Below are 23,700 nucleotides of genomic sequence, written 5' to 3'. Positions count from 1 at the left end.
CAATTTTACATGTGACATTAAGGGGGTTATTTATAAAAGTCTAGGTATGGAATCCGTTATGCGGAAACCCGTTATCCAGAAAATTACAAATTAAGGAGAGGTTGTCTCCCATAGATGCCATTATAATAAAATAATCCACAACTTTAAAAATGATTTCCTTTTTCTTTGTAATAATAAAACAGTAGCTTGTACTTGATCCCAACTAAGATATAATTAATCCTTATTGGAAGCAAAACCAGCCTTTTGGGTTTATTTAATGTTTATATGATTTTTTGTAGACTTAAAGGATAAGTAAATCTTTAATAAGTGAATGTAAAATTGAGGGTGCTGTTCTAAGCACTTTTGTAGCTTTCATTCATTATTTATTTACTTTTTATTCCAAGATATTAAGGGATACATGTACTGTTAATATGAATGAATTTTGTTACAACAGCGCCACCTGCTGGTCAGTTTCCCACCAGTCTGACCACCAAGTAGTCAAGGAAGTTGTCAGGAGAAAGAAAGAGGCTGCTCTGATGTTCTTCTGCTTAGGAAAGATCTGAGAAAGGTTTCTAATTTTATTCCTAAGCAGAAGAATATCAGAGCAGCCTCTTTCTTTCTTAAACTAGGGTAAAATATTGTAAATGATTAATTATAATATTAGGGCTAAGCTAACTTTTTTTTTTCGCATGTGCTCCAGGCGAGACAGATAAATCCCCTAATGCGTTACTTTTCTTTATACTGTAGTTCATCTTGCGGGGCTGCAAATATTACTGTACATCATTTTATCATTCATTTGTCATTCAGCATCAAAATCCCTAATTGACACTTGAGTATTACTAATATTACTCATAGATGCAATTTCCAGGGACAGTAATGTTAAAGATTACCAATTACACAAGGGATGGATTGTACAGTACAGCATTGCTTCTTCTAATCAAATTGTATTGTTTTTTTAGAAATGGGAATGAAATTTAAACAAAGATACAATATTAACATTGTTTTTCAGTTTATCTTTTATTAAGGTGTGGATATTGTCCAGCAGGTCTCTTCTATCAGGCCGCTGAGTCAGTGCTTTATTGTTATATAGGTATGGGATCCGTTATCCGGAAACCCGTTATTCAGAAAGCTCCAAATTATGGAATGTCCGTCTTCCATTCACTCCATTTTATCCAAATATTGCAATTTTTTTTTAAATTATTTCCTTTTTCTGTGTAATAATAAAACAGTAGCTTGTACTTGATCCCAACTAAGATATAATTAATCCTTATTGGAAGCAAAACCAGCCTATTGGGTTTATTTAATGTTTATATGATTTTCTAGTAGACAATGTATGACAATCCAAATTACAGAAATTGTATCTGTTATCCTGACAGCCCCAGGTCCCGAGCATTCTGGATAACAGGTCCCATACCTGTATTACTTATCTAGCCTGTCCAGGTCCTTTCCTATTCACTTTTTAGTCATTCAACCCACTGTCTGGTTATGTGACTTGCCCCAGTGAGCTTACAATCTAAGGTCCCTATTACCCAACAGTTTCTGCATCATTGTATTGAGTGTTAAAGAAAGGTGGCAATGTGAATTATATAAAGCAAGTTCATTCATACAAACATTAACATAACCTGGCAGACTGCAGGTGCGGGGTATGTGTTAGTCGATTAGGCTGATCATCACTTTAGTATTTTGGTAACTAAATACTAAACTTACCATCAGAATTTTCACATACAGCAATGCATATTATACAGTAGGATCTAAGTACTAGTAAGTGTAAAAGAGTTTAAAGGGATTCTGTCATGATTTTTATGATGCAGTTTTTATTTCTAAATGACACTGTTTATACTGCAAATAATTCACTCTACCATATAAAATGTTATCCCTGAACCAACAAGTGTATTTAGTTGTAATATTGGTGTGTAGGTGCATCTCAGGTCATTTTGCCTGGTCATGTGCTTTCAGAAAGACCCAGTACTTTAGGATGGAACTGCTTTCTGGAAGACTGTTGTTTCTCCTACTCAATGTAACTGAATGTGTTGCAGTGGGACCTGGATTTTACTATTGAGTGTTGTTCTTAGATCTACCAGGCAGCTGTTATCTTGTGTTAGGGAGCTGCTATCTGGTTACCTTCCCATTGTTCTGTTGTTAGGCTGCTGGGGGGGAAAGGGAGGGGGGGATATCACTCCAACTTGCAGTATAGCAGAAAAGAGTAAATGAAGTTTATCAGAGCATGAGTCACATGACTGGGGGCACCTGGGAAACTGACAATATGTCTAGCCCCATGTCCGATTTCAAAATTAAATATAAAAAAATCTGTTTGCTATTTTGAGAAATGGATTTCAGTGCAGAATTCTGCTAGAGCAGCACTATTGACTGATGTGTTTTGAAAAAAACATTTTTTCCCATAACAGTATCCCTTTTAACTTCTACTCAAATTCTCTGGTTCCTCAACCAGTGGTAAAGTAACAAAAGAGAAAGATCTATTCAAATTTCTCATTTACTGGAGTGGTCGAGGATGCCTTATCCTGAAAGTCCCATGAATAACGTAGACAACCTATTAACTAGTCTAAGAACCATGAAAGAGTTGCTCATGCCTCTAGGGTTTATGTAATTTTCTAATCATTGCTGGAAATGACAAAAAAAACTGAGAACTGACACTCTATAAATATACAAAGATCAAACCTGTCTATACAGTAGGATCTGAGTACTTGAGGTCCTTCTACTCATGGTCCTGGAATCTTCAATAAATTAACCAGTGGCCATGACCAGAGGGTCTATTACTAAAGGGGAACAATACTGTGTGATCAACCAGTACGAACATATTGGAAGGTACAATTTCACCCGCAATAAAAAAAATTCTGTTATGAATCCAAAAAAGTACACAATTGTGTAAAGTAGCACCTTGGCCTTACCATGGTCTATGAGTAATTGGCTTTATTCTGAGTGTGTTTGCTCTCTCTGTGTTTGTATAGGTTTCCTCTGGAGACTCTATTACCTCCCACACACCAAAACCATACAGGCAGGTGAATAGGCCCCTCATGAAATTACCCCTAGTGTGTGCATTGACTGTGGAAAGCCCTTCAATTAAAAGATCTGCTAGGGCAGGTACTGATGTAAATGATACCTGCAAAAATGGGGTTTCATCAACGCACATCTTTTGGCCCCATGTTTTATTAGCAATTAATTCAAGAAATGTAAATACATTTTAAACTACAGGGAATTTCAGTTACATACGCACTACCATGTCAAGGTAAACCCCATGGGGTAAATTTATCAAAGAGTGAAATTCCGCAGCTTTCAATTCATTTCTATGGGATTTTGAAAGGTGTATTTATCAATGGGTGAAAGTTCACCCTTTGATAAATACGCCTATAAAAATCCCATAGAAATGAATGGAGAGTGGCGGAATTTCACTCTAGTGGCGGAACTTCACTATTATCTTCACTCTTTGATAAATATACCCCCATGTGATGATCCTAATTATTTACCCCTGGTCATATTATTCATGGCATGGCACCTCGTTGCTTAGCTGATTTTTCAGGGAAAAAGAGTCTCCTGAGCAATGCTTTGGTCGCAAAGGCCCATCCTCCTCAACTGTAGCCAGATTCGGAAATAAGGATAGGCAACATAGAACCTTCGAAAGGTTCAACCATATTGGGAAAAATCGGCACACATGAAGAAAATACTTGTTGCAGGTTTTTTTTTTTTGCCAAATTCAAGTGATCTATAAATAATTGTTCATTGTCTCATTCTTCTCATGCCACTATCTTCAACAAACAACGGGTATTGATATAAGTACTACAAGGTATGTGGGCAAAGATTTCCAATCTTGCAAAATTCCAATGATCTCTCAATAACAGCTCCTCCTCTCTCTTCTGCTTTTCACACATTGGTCTTCTCATGCCACTATCTCCACCAAACATCTGCTAGTGGTGTAAGTTCTTCAGGACATGGGGGCACATATAGACACTTTTGCCTTGGGCGCTAAAGCTCTCTGGCTTGTATCTAGCTGTAACTATTTATACTGAAGGGGAAACCCCATTCTTAAAAACATAGAACCACATGGAAGTTTGACTTCCTTCTTGCAGAATAAATTTGCTGTGCTGCATAATATGTTGGTTTTAGATAAATATAAAATAATAAAAAAAACAGCTACATATTGAGGTAGTTGTGCCCATTTTTCTATCCTTTTTGGCCAAAAAAACAAATCAGAGTTTCTGCCTTGCGTTATGGCAGGTGTCTTAGACCTTTAAGATGGATCACATCAAGGTTCTTGCAAGAATTACAGTTTACCTTAAAGGTTTAATTAACTTACTGCTGCCAGGAGTGGATTTCACTGATTATATGAGATTTAAACCTGCGGAGTGACAGACACGAACATGACACTGTGTTGAAGTCTTTCTATAAATATCAGCCTGAGCTTGGACAGAGCCGAATCAAACCCACACAGAATATTTTTATTGTGTCTTTCTCAGCAGAAAGCAACTAAACATAACACACAGCCAACCTGAAATAATTGCAATTACTGAATATATCATCACTAGCTCATTAAGGTTGTATTCCACTTTGGAAAACAGCTTCCTTTCAAGACATGATAGAGAACAAGCCCAGGAATGCAAATACTCTGATAAGAGAGCAGTCCCAATACACGTGTGTACATAGTATCGGAGAAAAGAATTCAAGCAGTACATGCAGCGTGTGACAACATAACTAATGTGCCCTCCACTGAATAACTACCAGCTAATTCATAATGAAAAAGGAAAGCATGGGGCAGTCTGCAAACACTGTTCAGTTCCTAAAGTATAACTCAGCAATCCAAAGACTTCTATTGAAGCAGAAAGTTGGCCCAGTTAGAATCAGAGTTGGCAAAATGTGGTATTTCTAAGTCCTTTCTATCTATCTCCAGTTCTATAGTAAGTATACAGATTATAGATACTTTTATATAATTTTATTTGTCATGGGCATTTCTGCCACAAGTAGGCCTTTTATCATGGGAAGTGAAAAGTCACCTACAGAGAAAGTTACCTGTGACCCCACCTAAGATGGTGCCTATAGTAACAGTGGATAATAGTCTCTGGGAAGGGAGTGTGACTGTGGGATAGCAGGTATAGTAGGGAGAGATGGTGTCTATAGTAACAGTGGATAATAGTCTTTGGGAAGGGAGTGTGACTGTGGGATAGCAGGTATAGTAGGGAGAGATGGTGCCTATAGTAACAGTGGATAATAGTCTCTGGGAAGGGAGTGTGGCTGTGGGATAGCAGGTATAGTAGGGAGAGATGGTGCCTATAGTAACAGTGGGATAATAGTCTCTGGGAAGGGAGTGTGACTGTGGGAAATCAGGTATAGTAGGGAGAGATGGTGTCTATAGTAACAGTGGGATAATAGTCTCTGGGAAGGGAGTGTGACTGTGGGATAGCAGGTATAGTAGGGAGAGATGGTGTCTATAGTAACAGTGGATAATAGTCTCTGGGAAGGGAGTGTGACTGTGGGATAGCAGGTATAGTAGGGAGAGATGGTGTCTATAGTAACAGTGGATAATAGTCTCTGGGAAGGGAGTGTGGCTGTGGGATAGCAGGTAAAGTAGGGAGAGATGGTGCCTATAGTAACAGTGGGATAATAGTCTCTGGGAAGGGAGTGTGACTGTGGGATAGCAGGTATAGTAGGGAGAGATGGTGCCTATAGTAACAGTGGATAATAGTCTCTGGGAAGGGAGTGCGACTGTGGGATAGCAGGTATAGTACGGAGAGATGTTGTCTATAGTAACAGTGGATAATAGTCTCTGGGAAGGGAGTGTGACTGTGGGATAGCAGGTATAGTAGGGAGAAATAGTGTCTATAGTAACAGTGGATAATAGTCTCTGGGAAGGGAGTGTGGCTTTGGGATAGCATGTATAGTAGGGAGAGATGGTGCCTATAGTAACAGTGGATAATAGTCTCTGGAAGGAGTGTGACTGTGGGATAGCAGGTATAGTAGGGAGAGATGGTGTCTATAGTAACAGTGGATAATAGTCTCTGGGAAGGGAGTGTGACTGTGGGATAGCAGGTATAGTAGGGAGAGATGGTGCCTATAGTAACAGTGGATAATAGTCTCTGGGAAGGGAGTGTGACTGTGGGATAGCAGGTATATTAGGGAGAGATGTTGTCTATAGTAACAGTGGATAATAGTCTCTGGGAAGGGAGTGTGGCTTTGGGATAGCATGTATAGTAGGGAGAGATGGTGCCTATAGTAACAGTGGATAATAGTCTCTGGGAAGGGAGTGTGACTGTGGGATAGCAGGTATAGTAGGGAGAGATGGTGTCTATAGTAATAGTGGATAATAGTCTCTGGGAAGGGACTGTGACTGTGGGATAGCAGGTATAGTAGGGAGAGATGGTGTCTATAGTAACAGTGGATAATAGTCTCTGGGAAGGGACTGTGACTGTGGGATAGCAGGTATAGTAGGGAGAGATGGTGCCTATAGTAATAGTGGATAATAGTCTCTGGGAAGGGAGTGTGACTGTGGGATAGCAGGTATAGTAGGGAGAGATGGTGCCTATAGTAACAGTGGGATAATGGTCTCTGGGAAGGGAGTGTGACTGTGGGATAGCAGGTATAGTAGGGAGAGATGGTGTCTATAGTAACAGTGGGATAATAGTCTCTGGGAAGGGAGTGTGACTGTGGGATAGCAGGTATAGTAGGGAGAGATGGTGTCTATAGTAACAGTGGGATAATAGTCTCTGGGAAGGGAGTGTGACTGTGGGATAGCAGATATAGTAGGGAGAGATGGTGTCTATAGTAACAGTGGATAATAGTCTCTGGGAAGGGAGTGTGACTGTGGGATAGCAGGTATAGTAGGGAGAGATGGTGCCTATAGTAACAGTGGATAATAGTCTCTGGGAAGGGAGTGTGACTGTTGGATAGCAGGTATAGTAGGGAGAGATGGTGTCTATAGTAACAGTGGGATAATAGTCTCTGGGAAGGGAGTGTGACTGTGGGATAGCAGGTATAGTAGGGAGAGATGGTGCTATAGTAACAGTGGATAATAGTCTCTGGGAAGGGAGTGTGACTGTGGGATAGCAGGTATAGTAGGGAGAGATGGTGTCTATAGTAACAGTGGATAATAGTCTCTGGGAAGGGAGTGTGACTGTGGGATAGCAGGTATAGTAGGGAGAGATGGTGCCTATAGTAACAGTGGATAATAGTCTCTGGGAAGGGAGTGTGACTGTTGGATAGCAGGTATAGTAGGGAGAGATGGTGTCTATAGTAACAGTGGATAATAGTCTCTGGGAAGGGAGTGTGACTGTGGGATAGCAGGTATAGTAGGGAGAGATGGTGCCTATAGTAACAGTGGATAATAGTCTCTGGGAAGGGAGTGTGACTGTGGGATAGCAGGTATAGTAGGGAGAGATGGTGTCTATAGTAACAGTGGATAATAGTCTCTGGAAGGGAGTGTGACTGTGGGATAGCAGGTATAGTAGGGAGAGATGGTGCCTATAGTAACAGTGGATAATAGTCTCTGGGAAGGGAGTGTGACTGTGGGATAGCAGGTATAGTAGGGAGAGATGGTGCCTATAGTAACAGTGGATAATAGTCTCTGGGAAGGGAGTGTGACTGTGGGATAGCAGGTATAGTAGGGAGAGATGGTGCCTATAGTAACAGTGGATAATAGTCTCTGGGAAGGAGTGTGACTGTGGATAGCAGGTATAGTAGGGAGAGATGGTGCCTATAGTAACAGTGGATAATAGTCTCTGGGAAGGGAGTGTGACTGTGGGATAGCAGGTATAGTAGGGAGAGATGGTGCCTATAGTAACAGTGGATAATAGTCTCTGGGAAGGGAGTGTGACTGTGGGATAGCAGGTATAGTAGGGGGAGATGGTGCCTATAGGAGGTGCCTCTGTGAAGTGATAGCAGGAATAATATGGAAAGTATAGTTATGTTCCAGTCCCTAATACTATTTATGATATATTTAAAAATATTAAAAAAGAAAAAATCTATAGTGTGCAATAAAATGCAGAATGTATTACTAAAATGGCTTTTAGTTATACGTGTTACTAATCTGTAAGTTTTTACTCTTTCCCACAGTTTAATAGATTTTTGTCTTGTACCCTGAAAAACGGACTGAATCACAATGTTCGTATCTAACAGAGTAAAGCGTATTATACAGAGTGCTATAAAGTGCAGAGTGCAGTCAGGGCTGCATCTTTGCTGTTTCACTGGGCACAGTATCACCGGGTACTTTGAGCAGTTCCAATGTTCAAGCAACTGTAATAAACCTTGATGGAGATCTGTGTCTAAAGCTCAAATGTTCCAAAAATGAATACACACTTGACTTGCTTCTTCTGTTTTGCTGATTGGGACAAATGTCTGTACAATGGCTCATTACTTTCTGTGAAATATCATTTATGTGCTTGAAGCAACCGATAAAATGTATTTTTGGAAGTTCACAGTTTCCGTTGTTAGCTGTTGTCACAGTTATCTTATATCTTATATTGGATTCAAATGGGTGGACCCAGCAGAGAATTAGTGGAGCATTAGAGAGGGGAGAATGCATGGGAAACGGAGCAGATGAAGAGACTGCAACATTGTTGAAGATGGGAGCAAGAGAAAAAAAGAAAAGATGAGAACAGTAGAGCAAGAGACAGAAAGACAAGATGAGAACAGTAGAACAAGAGACAAAAATACAAGATGGGAACAATAGAGCAAGAGACAGAAAGACAAGATGGAAACAGTAGATCAAGAGACAGAAAGACAAGATGAGAACAGTAGAACAAGAGACAAAAAGACAAGATGGGAACAGTAGAACAAGAGACAGAAAGACAAGATGGGAACAGTAGAACAAGAGACAAAAAGACAAGATGAGAACAGTAGAACAAGAGACAAAAATACAAGATGGGAACAATAGAGCAAGAGACAGAAAGACAAGATGAGAACAGTAGAACAAGAGACAAAAAGACAAGATGGGAACAGTAGAACAAGAGACAAAAAGACAAGATGGGAACAGTAGAACAAGAGACAAAAAGACAAGATGAGAACAGTAGAACAAGAGACAGAAATACAAGATGGAAACAAGACTGGCATTTTTTAGTAGCAGTATGCACAAAATGTCGCTGTCTTAAATATATTGATAATGGGTTGAGTGCAGAGGACTCTTGTATTTGACTATATGTATTTTGTGGTCACAAAGGAGAAGGAAAGGCTGGAGACACTTGGGGGTGCCAAACATTAGGCACCCCCAAGTGATTGTAGCGACTTACCAAAAACCCAGGGCCGGTGCTCCTATCAGGAGAAATCTGCACCGGCCCCGGGTTATAGGAGTGAGCACCACGGAGATATCTACTTCCATCTTCGCGCAGCTGCGCATTTCCCCGGACTGACGCATGCGCATTTGAACGAAAAAGCCGACTTTAAAGTTAAAGTTCGGCTTTTAGTTCTAATGCGCATGTGCAGCTGCGCGAAGACGGAAGTAGATCTCTCTATGGTGCTCGCTCCTATAACCCGGGGCCAGTGCAGATTTCTCCCGATAGGAGCACCGGCCCTGGGTTTTTGGTAAGTCGCTACAATCACTTGGGGTGTCTAACGTTTGGCACCCCCAAGTGTCTCCAGCCTTTCCTTCTCCTTTAAAAAATAGTGGTGAGCACAACTTTCCCTTGTTTGTTATAGTTTATACAGGAGCAGTGACCAGCTCCATGTTGTAGCTCCCACCCTTCCCAACTATAGTCAGGTGATCCCACTGGTGTCTAATAAAAGGGCAGCCAAGTATGGAGGTTTACTTTGAAAGCAGCAAGTTAAGTTGCAGGTAAAACCAAGTCCCTTTGTAAAATGATAATGAAGCATAGAATTCTTAATGAATCAGATAAAATTGAGCATAGGACTGGCCAGATATGGATGACTTTGACGTAGTTGGCCAGCTTAAATATATTGCAATATATGGACAAACAATCCCTGTTTTGTTTAAAGGGTAAGGCATTTTTTAGTAGCAGTATGCACAAAATGTCGCTGTCTTAAATATATTGATAATGGGTTGAGTGCAGAGGACTCTTGTATTCACCTTTAAACCCAAGCCAAACCCTAATATGTGTATTCAAACTTGCCATGTCCTGTTGTACAGAGCTTTAAAGTCTTATTTTTCAAATCTACACCTAGAATTAAATCCTGGATTTGGTGCATCCCTATTATTTCTCCGTTACTTATTGACTAAAGGTGGCCATACATGGATAGATCTGCTCGTTTGGCGATGTTGCCAAAGGAGCGGATCTCCCTCCGATATGCCCACCTTGAGGTGGGCAATATCGGGCTGATCCGATCGTGGGCCCTAGGGCCCAACGATCGGATCCTAGCGTTCGCAAACGGGCGGTCGGATCGTGGGACCGCATCAACAAACAGATGCGGCCGCGATCCGACGGGATTTTTAATCCCATCCGATCGAGATCTGGCCGACTTTCGGCCAGATCTCGATCGGGGAAGCCCGTCGGGGGCCCCCATACACGGGCCAATAAGCTGCCGACTCGGTCTGTCGGCAGCTTTTATCGGCCCGTGTATGGCCACCTTTAGGGAGGGTGTCCTATTACCAAGTAATATTCCGTAAGAAAGAGACTGTGCCATGGTATCAGAGGGTGGTAAAATAAGGAAGTCTTGCACCTATGAGGTTTTTTTCCCCCCTCTCTTTAGCGTCCTAGTAAGTTCTACCATCAAGTCAGCAGTTGATATATATACCTACAACCCTTTATCAAATGGCAATGAGTCTAGTCACTCTAGTGTCATCCACTCCCCAAACCATTACCATTCATGGCTTATTGTCATTATCTGTGAAGTCTGAGACTGCTAAGAAATCCAAATCTCTTAGAATACCCATCAGTTATGTGTGTGATTATTGTTCAAACCACACTCTGTTCTACCTCATGTCCTCCCATCTTCTTGCAACATTGTCTTTAGAAAACTCTGTCTGGCAGGAAATTGTAGAGACCGACATTCATTTAAGCTGTATGATATGGTGTGAAGTGGAATGCCTAGGACAGATACGGTTAAGATTCCCTCTTAATAAAGTAAATAGGTGGCAGGTTAGAGTGGAGCTGCGTGTAGAGGTAAAAGAGGTGCGCTCCTACACCCATGGGTGCGCTCCTACACAGCCCTGGTTGTTCCTGGTGTTTAAAATGAAGCCTAAAAGAGGACCAAGGAGCCTGAGACACAGAGAGTGTCTGACAAAGAGAGACAAAGTGCCTGAGCCTGAGCCTGAATGAGAGAAAGCAAGTGCCAAGGGACCTGTGATTGTGCCTGGAGAGAGGTTGAGTCTTTTGGTGAAAGTGCAGCAGAGAAGCTGACTTGGAACTATGAGTAACAGGGTGCTGACCTTATGATGGGCCAGAGTCTGGGAGAGGCCCTGAGGTAGTCATGAAGACTACAATCTCATGCAGGGTTGTAACTACAGAGGAAGAAGACCTTGCAGCTGCAGGGGGGCCCAGGAGTTATAGGGGCCCCATGAGGCCCTAATTTATATACCGTTTTAATAAATATTGGTAAAACTAGTCAACCTCTAAACATTTTGTGGGCGTGAAAAAGAATTTGCTGTGGGGCCCAGTTTAGTCCTGCCACCGATCTCATGTGTGACTGTTATATTTGTGTTGCCATATGAAGACTAACACCCTGTTAATAGGTTTGTGTTGTTGAACAATTAAAGACAAACATCTTTTTTTCCTGCATTTTCTTGTGTCTCCGTCTCTAACCACTTGCCTACCATTACAAAAGCTAATCTTCCCATACTCTCCATCCTCTATATATTGATACTTCAATTACTATACTGTGCATGGGGTTGTGTCCAGGGACAAAATGGCACTACAAAAGGGAACCAGAGCCCCTTTCCCTTAGTCCAAATATGCCCAGAATGTGTTCCTCCTAGTTTAACAGAGGTAGAGTCACAGGTTAGATAGTCTTGTCTTAAAACAGCTATTCCTGAACATTGGGGGAGGGTTACCTTAAAGGCTTTCGTTTTTATTACTAAATTACACTGTTTACACTGCAAATAATTCACTCTGCCATATAAAATTTCATTCCTGAACCAGCAAATGTATATGTAGCACACCCTTGAGTGTACTTTTGCTGTGTATTAAGGCTGTGTGTGACCAGGCTAAAACTGCTATTAGTGTGCCCCCGACCCCCAGTGTACCCGGGCAACTCCCGGTACCTGGTGTGGATAAATGCAGCAGTAGATTCAGCCAGACAAGTCCTTTGCAGTAAATTATAACTGGTTTATTAACAGAGCACCGGCAAGATCATAAGTTACAGTACTTTGATGTTCACTGGCAGTTATAGAGTAGCCTCCAACAACAATATTCCCTCCAGGGGGGTAGAAGATGCAACAGACGGAGTAGAAGTCAATATAGATCAGTAACAATAGACTTGGGAAATAGTTACCACTCTCACTGGCACTATCCTTTATGGTTGAACACTAAGGCATGGGTTTCTCAGCCTGGGGTCTTGTATCTTGGCACCGGACTTGATCCTCACCTCACCCACTGTATTCAGCCTGGGATCTTGGGTCTTGGTATCCTATCTGGTCCTCAACTCACACACTGTAGTCCCTGCACTAGTGGTTCAAATACCACGGGGTCCTAACCCCACTATTTCTCCTCGTTGGAGCCACATCTGCTCACTAGCTACCCTGTGCTGACTCTCACTCCTAGAGTGACTATTACTGTAGTGCTATCCCTATCTCACGCTTCACTAACTTTTCCGGCAGACCTGGACCTGTAGTACCTCACACTGAGGCAAAGTCCCAGGACAGACCCAGACCTCATGGTGCTAAACCCTTTATATTATCAAACAGTGCCATCTAGTGGACAATCCCCAGGTACTAGTGTGGACCCCACCAGGGACATAGCTGGCCTAACTTAACTAAAGAACCCTTAGGTGTCCAAATACTAAAGAGGAATGCCTGAGATAAATACACCCAAATCTCAGGGGTCTCTACATTCTCCCCCCACTTAGAAACGTCAACGTCCCCGTTGACAAACTAAACCGTTACTCTCAAGTGCACAATAAATCACATTTTAAATAACATTTACTATTTGTACATCACGCTTCAACAGCCTCTCCAGAGGACTGCCCATGGTACAATGGATCCTGTAAACAAAAATATTGCAAACATGCATTTTTCCTGAGCACTGTATCAATACTTTAATGCAACCTCAGACTGGGTCCACGGCCGTGGCCCTAAATCCTATTACCTCGGGATTAACCCTACTATTACCAACACTGTACTTAAATCAGGTATTCACATTTCTTTTATTTATGCACTTAGGAGGGAAAAAGGGAATTGGGATTTTGGGACAAGTGTCCCTTAACTATTTACAGTCTCTGGGTTGTTTGCCCAAAGTCCTCCTTCCAGGTGGGTGCGATTCACCCCTAGAGTGGCTAAAAATAAAGAACCCACTACAGAGTCCAACATGGTTTCAGTCATGCTGCAGATCAAACCTGAATCTCTTGACTCCAGGGGAAGCGTCCCCAACTCGAAGTGTCTCAACCCAGAGGTTAATAACAAAAATAAGGCTCCATTCCTTGAAGTCCATAAACAGTTAGCTTGAAAAACAAAGTGCAAACAAAAGACCTACTCCGGTCACTGGGAGTGGTTACTTCACCCTTCCCCCACAACAGAAAACATCACCCTCCTAGGTGTGGCATGGCAGCAAGAGAAAAAAACAGACCTTCTTAACACAGTCCTGTTTCTCTTCAAACCATATAGGTGAACCGCACCTTCAGATCCTCATAAGGCACATAATACTTTGGATGCGGCTTCTCCACCATTCCACCCCGGGTGTGGCTACATCGATGCTGAAGAATCTTGGGTTGGGGTTGTTGCGTCCGCAACTATGCACCCGATGGCGTAAAACTGTGCGGCCCCACCACCATTCCTTCTCTATGGAGCGAACAAATCGCCAGGATGCCCTTCTCTTGACTGTGTCAGGGTGGGTCAGGGAGTTGCCAATGCTTTTCTCTTTAGCACAAATGTCCTCAACCACCCAATCATCCACTAGCTGCTCCATCTTGTCATACACCCATAACGGGGCATATGGCATGTAATAACCCCACAGCCGGAACACCCGAAAATTTATCACCCGCTGAATGCGGGAGACCCGGCAGAAGATATCAGGATCCGCTTTTCCTGGCAGAACCCAAAAGTTCCTCTCCTCCTCTTTGGTAATCTTCTCGGGTGCCCAAAAGCTGTGAGGTAAATGGAAAAGTGGCGCCTGGGTGGCTCCATCTGGCTCCGCTTCCAACAAATCTCCCTCCCAGCCGGAAACGGACTCCGCCCTGAGGGACTGCTGAGGTGTGCACACTCCTGGGGAATAGGCCGTCGCCATCTCTTTGATAGCCTGGAGGTACGGAGGGTGTGTAGGCGACTCCTGATCCTCACCTCTCATGGAAGCTGGGTCCGGCTCCTTTTCCTGAGCCTCTGGCACCTCGTGCTCTCCCAGTGTGGCATCCCCTCCTGAGGGTAACGATAGTAGTGGGCTTTTCTTACTCGCCTCACAATCCAGGTTCGCCACCTCTGCAGCGTCATTCCCTTCTAGCGGGTCATGGAGGGCGGCAAGCGTGGCCTTCAAGGTGTCACCAGGTTCCGCAAGCATAGCAGTAATCCCCCTGACAATGACCGCCTCTCTCTCTTCCACCTCCAGGTGGTAGGACAAACTGGAAATAGTAGCGGATCCAGGACGGGAACTTTTATGAATGGCCGCCATTAAAGCCACTTCTACACCTGGTGCATGATACCGAGCCTCATCCTTCAGGGGTCCCAACCAGCAAACTTGCTGGCAACCGGGGCACTGACTTTCCGCCACATTCAATGCTCTGTAGGCCTCCGATCCACATCCACCACACAAGGGTACAATGATCCGGTCTCCATGTTGGGTGATTTTCTCAGCAAATATCCCCATCCACATGTATCGATAACCGGTATCAAAAGCCATTTCGTCCTTGGGTCTAGTCGGCAAGGAGCAGGCACTGCCTCCGGAAATATCCGACATGCTGTTTTAGTCACAAAAAAGTATCTGCGGTTTGCTAGAATGCGTCCACTCACTTTTCCAGCTTTTTTCACTTTTATGCCTTGCAAAATGGCCCCCGTGACATCAGCGGTTTAGCTCCTCCCTCTCGCTTTGGCGCCACTGTCTGGTGTCCTGATTGGCCACCAGCAAATTTCTCGATCAGGGAGGAGGGATCAAACAGGGTGGATGCTGCTGACGTATGCACCTACGTCACCCACCAGAGCTTTCGCACCTTCCTTTGGCGCCAATTTGCCCAGTCCCGATTGGTGCCCTTCACTGACCTAATAGTGTGGGTAGCGGTCTCTGCGGCCGACCTCCTCCTTCAGGCCACAATAAATTTAGTGCTATCGGAACTCAGGCTGCAAACTGCGCAAGAAGCCTTTTTCCTCTCTGGTCCGGCACTGCAGCGCCTGTCACACTTTTCTCTCACAGCAATGAGTTCAATAAAGATATCCCGGACGAGCCCCCAAATGTAGCACACCCTTGAGTGTACTTTTGCTGTGTATTAAGGCTGTGTGTGACCAGGCTAAAACTGCTATTAGTGTGCCCCCGACCCCCAGTGTACCCGGGCAACTCCCGGTACCTGGTGTGGATAAATGCAGCAGTAGATTCAGCCAGACAAGTCCTTTGCAGTAAATTATAACTGGTTTATTAACAGAGCACCGGCAAGATCATAAGTTACAGTACTTTGATGTTCACTGGCAGTTATAGAGTAGCCTCCAACAACAATATTCCCTCCAGGGGGGTAGAAGATGCAACAGACGGAGTAGAAATCAATATAGATCAGTAACAATAGACTTGGGAAATAGTTACCACTCTCACTGGCACTATCCTTTATGGTTGAACACTAAGGCATGGGTTTCTCAGCCTGGGGTCTTGTATCTTGGCACCGGACTTGATCCTCACCTCACCCACTGTATTCAGCCTGGGATCTTGAGTCTTGGTATCCTATCTGGTCCTCAACTCACACACTGTAGTCCCTGCACTAGTGGTTCAAATACCACGGGGTCCTAACCCCACTATTTCTCCTCGTTGGAGCCACATCTGCTCACTAGCTACCCTGTGCTGACTCTCACTCCTAGAGTGACTATTACTGTAGTGCTATCCCTATCTCACGCTTCACTAACTTTTCCGGCAGACCTGGACCTGTAGTACCTCACACTGAGGCAAAGTCCCAGGACAGACCCAGACCTCATGGTGCTAAACCCTTTTATATTATCAAACAGTGCCATCTAGTGGACAATCCCCAGGTACTAGTGTGGACCCCACCAGGGACATAGCTGCCTAACTTAACTAAAGAACCCTTAGGTGTCCAAATACTAAAGAGGAATGCCTGAGATAAATACACCCAAATCTCAGGGTCTCTACATATATTTTTAGATGTAATATTGGTGTGTAGCTGCATCTCAGGTCATTTTGCCTGGTCCTGTGCTTTCAAAAAGAGCCAGCACTTTAGGATGGAACTGTTTTCTGGCAGGCTGTTGTTTTTCCTACTCAATGTAACTGAATGTGTCGCAGTGGGACCTGGATTTTACTATTGAGAGCTGTTCTTAGATTTACCAGGCAGCTGTTATCTTGTGTTAGGCAGCTGTTATCTGGTTACTTTCCCATTGTTCTGTTGTTAGGCTGCTGGGGGGGAAAGGGAGAGGTGATATCACTCCAACTTGCAGTACAGTAGTAAAGAATGACTGAAGTTTGTTAGAGCACAAGTCACATGACTGGGGGCAGCTGGGAAACTGACAATGTGTCTAGCCCTTTGTCAGATTTAAAAATTAGATTTAAAAAAAAATCTGTTTGCTCTTTTGAGAAATGGATTTCAGTGCAGAATTCTGCTGGAGCAGCACTATTAACTGATGTGTTTTGAAAAATAAGTTTTCCCATGACAGTATCCCTTTAAAGATGCCTAGAGCAGTGCCCAGACTAAAGGCCAGTTAGGAAGAGAGCTGGAGAGAAGCTCTATCTGATTAGATATTCTTGAAAAGCTTAGATTAATGGTTTATTCATATACACCTTAGTCAAATGAATGAGCTGAGTTATTTGACCCCAAAAAATGCAAACCATGTTCTTAGGCCTACAATATAGTAACTTGAGTGAGGTTGACAGATGAAAGTTGTCCTTAGAGAACACAAGATTCTTACTCATACAGGTGTATACAAATAACTGGCACTGACTGACAATACCAATGAATAATAATGGATGTGGTGCTAGTGGTTACTCTTCCATTGCTGTGTGTGTGATGCTTCCGGCAAACACTTGTAAACAATATAATTTAGCTACATAGAGAAAGAACATGTCTCCAGTCTCATGCAGTGACCTGAATTAACACCTTTCTTGTCATAAATCAGGTGTAAACCTATTTAGAAAGGTGACAGGAAAAAAAGAATTGTCGCTTTTATATTAAACTGACTTTATATTATGTTTCTGTCTTACTGCCCAACATTCTTTTATTCTCACTGGTAAAATAATTCAGTTTCTTAAGTAAAAATGTTTCCTAAGCCAGAAAGAGCAAGGCACTTGTGGCTTTATCATTTGTCAATGCAATCTGTGCTGAGGTGTAAAGACTCCCATGCAGCTTGTATGCCAAGGCAGAATGATCTAGAGGGTGCTTCCCTGGGTACCCCTGGAACTATAACAGGGTGACTGTTACCCCAATGTTTCTATATATCTGTAAACTTGTTATGAGCTAAGGGGGCCCAGCCTGAAGGTCAGTTGGAGGGAGATTTGGGGTGAGTGCTTATTTGTGCCCTGGGTACCCCTGAAACTATATCAGGGTGACTGTTACCCCAATGTTTCTATATATCTGTAACCTTGTTATGTGCTAAGGGGGCCCAGTCTGAAGGTCAGTTAGAGGGAGATTTGGGGTGAGTGCTTATTTGTGCCCTGGGTACCCCTGGAACTATAGCAGGGTGACACCCCAATGTTTCTATATATCTGTAACCTTGTTATGAGCTAAGGGGGCCCAGTCTGAAGGCCAGTTAGGGTGAGATTTGGGATGAGTGCTTATTTGTGCCCTGGGTACCCCTGGAACTATAGCAGGGTGACTGTTACCCCAATGTTTCTATATATCTGTAACCTTGTTATGAGCTAAGGGGGCCCAGTCTGAAGGTCAGTTAGAGGGAGATTTGGGGTGAGTGCTTATTTGTGCCCTGGGTATCCCTGGAACTATAGCAGGGTGACACCCCAATGTTTCTATATATCTGTAACCTTGTTATGAGCTAAGGGGGCCCAGTCTGAAGGCCAGTTAGGGGGAGATTTGGGGTGAGTGCTTATTTGTGCCCTGGGTATCCCTGGAACTATAGCAGGGTGACACCCCAATGTTTCTATATATCTGTAACCTTGTTATGAGCTAAGGGGGCCCAGTCTGAAGGCCAGTTAGGGGGAGATTTGGGGTGAGTGCTTATTTGTGCCCTGGGTACCCCTGGAACTATAGCAGGGTGACTGTTACCCCAATGTTTCTATATATCTGTAACCTTGTTGTGAGCTAAGGGGGCCCAGTCTGAAGGCCGGTTAGGGGGAGATTTGGGGAGAGTGTTTATTTGTAACCTTATTATAAAATAAAATAAAAGTGTTTTATACTGTCTGAAAACTTCACACTTGTCTGGTTAAGTGGACTGTTATGGCTGACAGTGTGATGATCTCTATGGGTTTAGCACCTGTTTTATGCTGCATTTTACAACCAAAATAACATGAACTAGAACCACAAAACACACCAGACCCAATACTTGACATTTGAAAACCGAGAACTTACTTTGGGTCTTTTCTTTGCTTACATTTTGGGAGTATTTCGGTGTCAGCAGTGTGACGGGGCTCCAGCAATTCATAAAATCTTTCTGTAAGAATAAAATATATTCCTGTTACATCTGGATCTACCCAATAACTACTACATAAAAACAAAGCTAATTAAAGCTAGACTATTTCACTAAAATGTTCCATTCATGGGGCGGCTACAGAAACAGCGCCAGATTCTGATTTATACTGGAAATTACACTTTGACATTTAAGTGGAAGAATTTTAATGAAGCTGGAATAGCTCATGGGAATTAAGCCATTTATTGACCCTTAAAATATATAGATCACTTTTTTTTAAAGATTGTTTTTAATTTAAAATCCCATAGAAATATACCCCATAGAGACTAGAGAGAGAGAAAGAGAGGCAAAGGGGTATACTTATCAAAGAGTGAAGTCTGAAATCGCCACATTCTGCTAGAGTGAAATTCCCCCAATGGGGCAAATTTACTAAGGGCAAAAAGTCGCCAGCGACTGCTTCACACCCATTGCAACACTTTGCCAGGAAAGTGAAAATTCGCCGGGACAACATTAAAAGTTTCGCCCTGGCCGACGGACGCTGGTGAATTTTCGCTATCGTTACTTCAGCAAGCAAATCAAAGTGAAGATGCACTAGCATTCAATTCTGCCTAGCACAAATGCGCTAGAGGTTTAGCTCAGGTTAATTTGCATATGACGGGAAATGTAAAGTTGAATGGACGTCTTTATGTTATATGTTGCAGCAAATACATTACATTTCCACTGTTAATTACACAAGTCCAGGGAACCTTAATAAAGACAATAGAGTTGTTATAATGTCCACTGTATTGTTAATGTTCCATATGTTATAAATTGTACACAAAAATATTTTTTTAGGACTGTTGCAAAAAAAGGAAAAGCCGCTAGTGTTTTTTGAACTTTGAAGTTTTTCCACTCAGAAAATGTGATGTAAGTAACAGACGATTGAAGAAGATCTATGCACTCCATTGCACTTCGCTGAGCTGGTGAAAGGAAAGTCTGGCAAAAGAGATAACGTTCAGTAAAATACGAATTTTAGTGAATTGGAGGAGTAACATCGATTCGCCAGAGTGAAAAGTTGCCTGGCAATGAGTGTGAGTCACTGCTAGCGTCTCACTAGCGAAGTGACGCATGTGCCTGTTAGTAAATTTGCAAAGTAATGCGGGCAAATTGTCGCCAACATTTGCCATTTTGCCCTCAATGGGAATTTTTAAAAGAGTATTTATCAATGGCTCTTACTTTACTCTTTGATAAATATACCCCAAAGAGAGAGAAAGTGATAGAAAATTACAATCACATGACAGCACTTTGCTTGTTTCCCTCACCCTCTTGTCCTGCTATTCCCCCACCCTTCCTACCTATAACTGCTGCAGGGCCTCATCATGTACTTGTCCCAGACAGTTGTCCCCATTAGAGATGCCACCCTGATGTTGGGGTTGGTACTACCTCTGATTCATCCAGTTAAGCTCTTGATACGTCTGAATTCCAGCTCCAACCATAGCAATCTCTTAACTGCCTTGGCCGGCCCTCCAAGTATTCTATCCCCACCACCATGATGTCACCTGCCAGCCACATTTCATCATCACTCACCACCCTCCCTCCACACTGCCCAGTCTCTCCTGTGCTCCTTCACCCCTGTCACTGATGAGGAAGTCTCAAAGCTTCTGGCCTCTTCTCACCTTACCACCTGCCCGCTTGATCCAATTCCCTCAAAACTTCTCCGCAATACCAATCCTTGTCTAATCAAAGCCTTAACTCACCTATTTAATCTTTCGCTCTCAACTGGACTGTTTCCTTCTCAACTAAAACATGCTCTTGTCACCCCCATTCTGAAAAAACCCTCTCTTGATCCCTCCAATCTTGACAACCTCCGACCTATCTCTCTGCTACCTTTCATCTCTAAACTACTTGAGCGCCTAGTCTACAACCGACTTACCTCATTCCTCTCTGACAATAACCTGCTGGACCCCTACAATCTGGTTTTAAAGCCACAACACTCCACGGAAACTGCCCTGACTCGACTAACTAATGACCTTTTAACCGCTAAAGCCAACAATCATTTCTCACTACTAATACTGCTTGACCTCTCAGCCGCATTTGACACTGTAGATCACCCTCTCCTTCTCCAGTCCCTCCAGTCGCTTGGCCTTCGTGACACAGCCCTGTCCTGGTTCTCTTCTTACATCACCAATCGTTCCTTCAGTGTCTCCTACAATGGAGTATTATCTTCTCCCCAACCTCTTTCTGTTGGAGTTCCTCAAGGCTCTGTCCTGGGACCATTACTATTCTCCCTCTATACTTCCTCCCTTGGCAAATTAATCAACTCATATGGTTTCCACTACCACCTCTATGCTGACGATACTCAGATCTATCTCTCATCTCCTGATCTCAACCCAGAACTCCTAACTCGCGTCTCCTCCTGCCTGTCCGCTATCTCTACCTGGATGTCCCAACGCTACCTTAAATTAAACCTCTCTAAAACTGAAATGGTTCTCTTTCCTTCAATTAACACCAGTAGCATCCCCGAAGTATCCATCATAGTTAACAATTCCACTATCACCCCCTCTCCCCAGGCCCGGTGCCTTGGGGTTATCCTAGATTCTGCCCTGTCATTCACTCCTCATATCCAGTCACTTATTAAATCATGTCACTTCCACCTAAGGAACATATCCAAAATACGATCATTTATCACCCAAGACGCTGCCAAAATTCTTATTCACTCTCTCATCATATCGTGTCTAGACTACTGCAACTCTCTTTTAATTGGCCTCCCCCTCCAGAGACTGTCACCTCTCCAGTCCATAATGAACACTGCTGCAAGGCTCATACACCTCAGCAACCGCTCCTCCTCTGCCTCGCCATTCTGTCAATCCCTGCACTGGCTTCCGTTACCTTTCAGAATCAAATTCAAATTAATGACACTGACTTTCAAAGCACTTCACAACTCTGCTCCACCCTACATCTCTGAACTCATCTCTATATACTCACCCACTCGCTTACTACGCTCCTCTACTGACCTGCTACTCAACTCTTCTCTCATTACCTCCTCACATGCTAGCATTCAAGACTTTGCAAGGGCTGCACCCCTCCTCTGGAACTCTCTCCCACGGTCTGTCCGACTTTCTCCCAACCTTTCTGCTTTCAAAAAATCTCTGAAAACGCACTTCTTTCGAGAAGCCTACCCTCACTCTGCTTAACTACCAAACGCAACACCACATACAGTACCACATTTCTCACCCACTTACTTCGATTTTGCCCACTCCCACACCTTGTGTATTACTCCCTTCCCTTTAGACTGTATGCCTATGCATAGGGCCTTCCTCACCTCTTTGTACCTGTATTGATTGTGATGTTTGCTACTCCATATATTCTATATATGTAATTCATGTGATGTAGTTGTATAATCACATTTACTTTACAGTGCTACGCAATATGTTGGCGCTATATAAATACATGTTAATAATAATAACAATAATAATAATCACTCTGTCCCTTTCATGTACAACCGCATTACCATTATCTGCACATTACCTCTAACACTTGATACATCATAGGGGTAGAGAGTTATAAAAGGTCCAGCAATCACAATCAATGTTCAGTATAGCTTAGGGACTTCAAATGTTTGCACATGGGCAGGGTGTTACCAAGTTGTCCTTGCTCTATTAACCTGCTGTATGATATCAGTCTCTAAAAAATGTTGTACAAATGTCATGAAAGACTTGATAATATATATGTGAACCAAACAGTAGATACAGTATTTTACCACCCAAGTAAGGCTTCTACTGTATATATAGATTGTTAGGTTTCTATAAACACAATAAACAACGTGTCTGCATGGGCTCTAGTTACTGTATATTCTAATTTTTGTTTGTTATTCTTTTCTTTTTCTTTTATCTTTCTCAGGAGTTCAGTCAATGCTGAGACTGGCAGTGCCATTTATTAGTCGGTCTGAAGACCAGACAACTACATTTGGGGGACTGGAACTAAGCAATTTACTTATGTCTTCCATATTTTCCCCAGATAAAAATCCGACCTGACACTTGTGCAAGAATCTATTTAAGTGCCAGCCTGGTATCAGTGAACACGGCACAATAAAATCCCAACTGCTTTCATTGGTCTTTTGCAGACTTCATCCTCATGACCTCGCAGAGAAGGGCAGTGCATTCCATTTCTCTGATACATTTTTAAAGTGTCTCCACGCACAGGAAGGGTGTCCTAAATAACAGAATTTGTGAATCAGAGTTTTGCTGAAGTTCTCTGGAAAATTAATACTAATAAAAATTATTCATCATTTCTTCAGTCCTATAGAGCTGAGAGCTATTGCATAATAAACTTGTTGTTGTCTCCTAATGTCTAGTCTAGTGACCTTCACTCTTCCACCATGCGTTTTGTAAAGTGTTAGGTTGTAAGATCTTAAAGTAGTCATACTTTAGCCAACCTGACAGATCTACAGCTGATTACTACTACACAGCCCAAATGGATGTGTTGTTTGGTCAATGGCTGGAGTGGGCAGATCTGATAGCAGGTGAGGTGGAGATGTACACCCATAAGAAGGTGCATTGGCAAATAAATTTCTCAGTTTTGACAAACAGATGGAGATTATACAAGGGGCTAAACTTCATACTCAGATCGTTCATGTGCTCTGCTTGTTATAGCTGCTATGGCTCCACCTGGTGATGCACCATAGTTGACCAAAATGCTACTTCAGCAGATTAAATTCTCCAGTCTGGACAATCATTTTCTATAGTACAAGGATATTACTAAAGTTTAGCAGCATACGCATAACAAAGTCAATGACTTTGACTCTTCCACCCTGAATATTGAAAGTTGTTAGGTTGTAAGAACTTAAAGTGGTCTCCAACCAGGATGACAAATATCTATAGTACAAGGATTAGCGGGACAGCATACACATAACAATGTCTAGTCTAATG

The 23,700-nt window shown here is 42.8% G+C and overlaps 1 protein-coding gene across 2 annotated transcripts in view; it reads right to left on the bottom strand.

Annotated features, from left to right (window-relative positions):
- The window catches only part of LOC108710019 (NADPH oxidase 4), a 119,244-nt gene that overhangs the window by 29,340 nt on the left and 66,204 nt on the right, over positions 1-23,700 (bottom strand). For both annotated transcript variants that reach the window (XM_018250360.2, XM_018250361.2), the window contains one exon: positions 18,736-18,817. In XM_018250360.2, the coding sequence (XP_018105849.2) occupies positions 18,736-18,817 (82 nt within the window). The remainder of the gene's footprint in view (positions 1-18,735; positions 18,818-23,700) is intronic.

Source organism: Xenopus laevis, chromosome 2S, assembly GCF_017654675.1.
Source record: "Xenopus laevis strain J_2021 chromosome 2S, Xenopus_laevis_v10.1, whole genome shotgun sequence".
Taxonomy (NCBI): domain Eukaryota; kingdom Metazoa; phylum Chordata; class Amphibia; order Anura; family Pipidae; genus Xenopus; species Xenopus laevis.
Note: the sequence above shows the minus strand (reverse complement) of the source record. Positions and strands in the feature narration are given on the sequence as shown.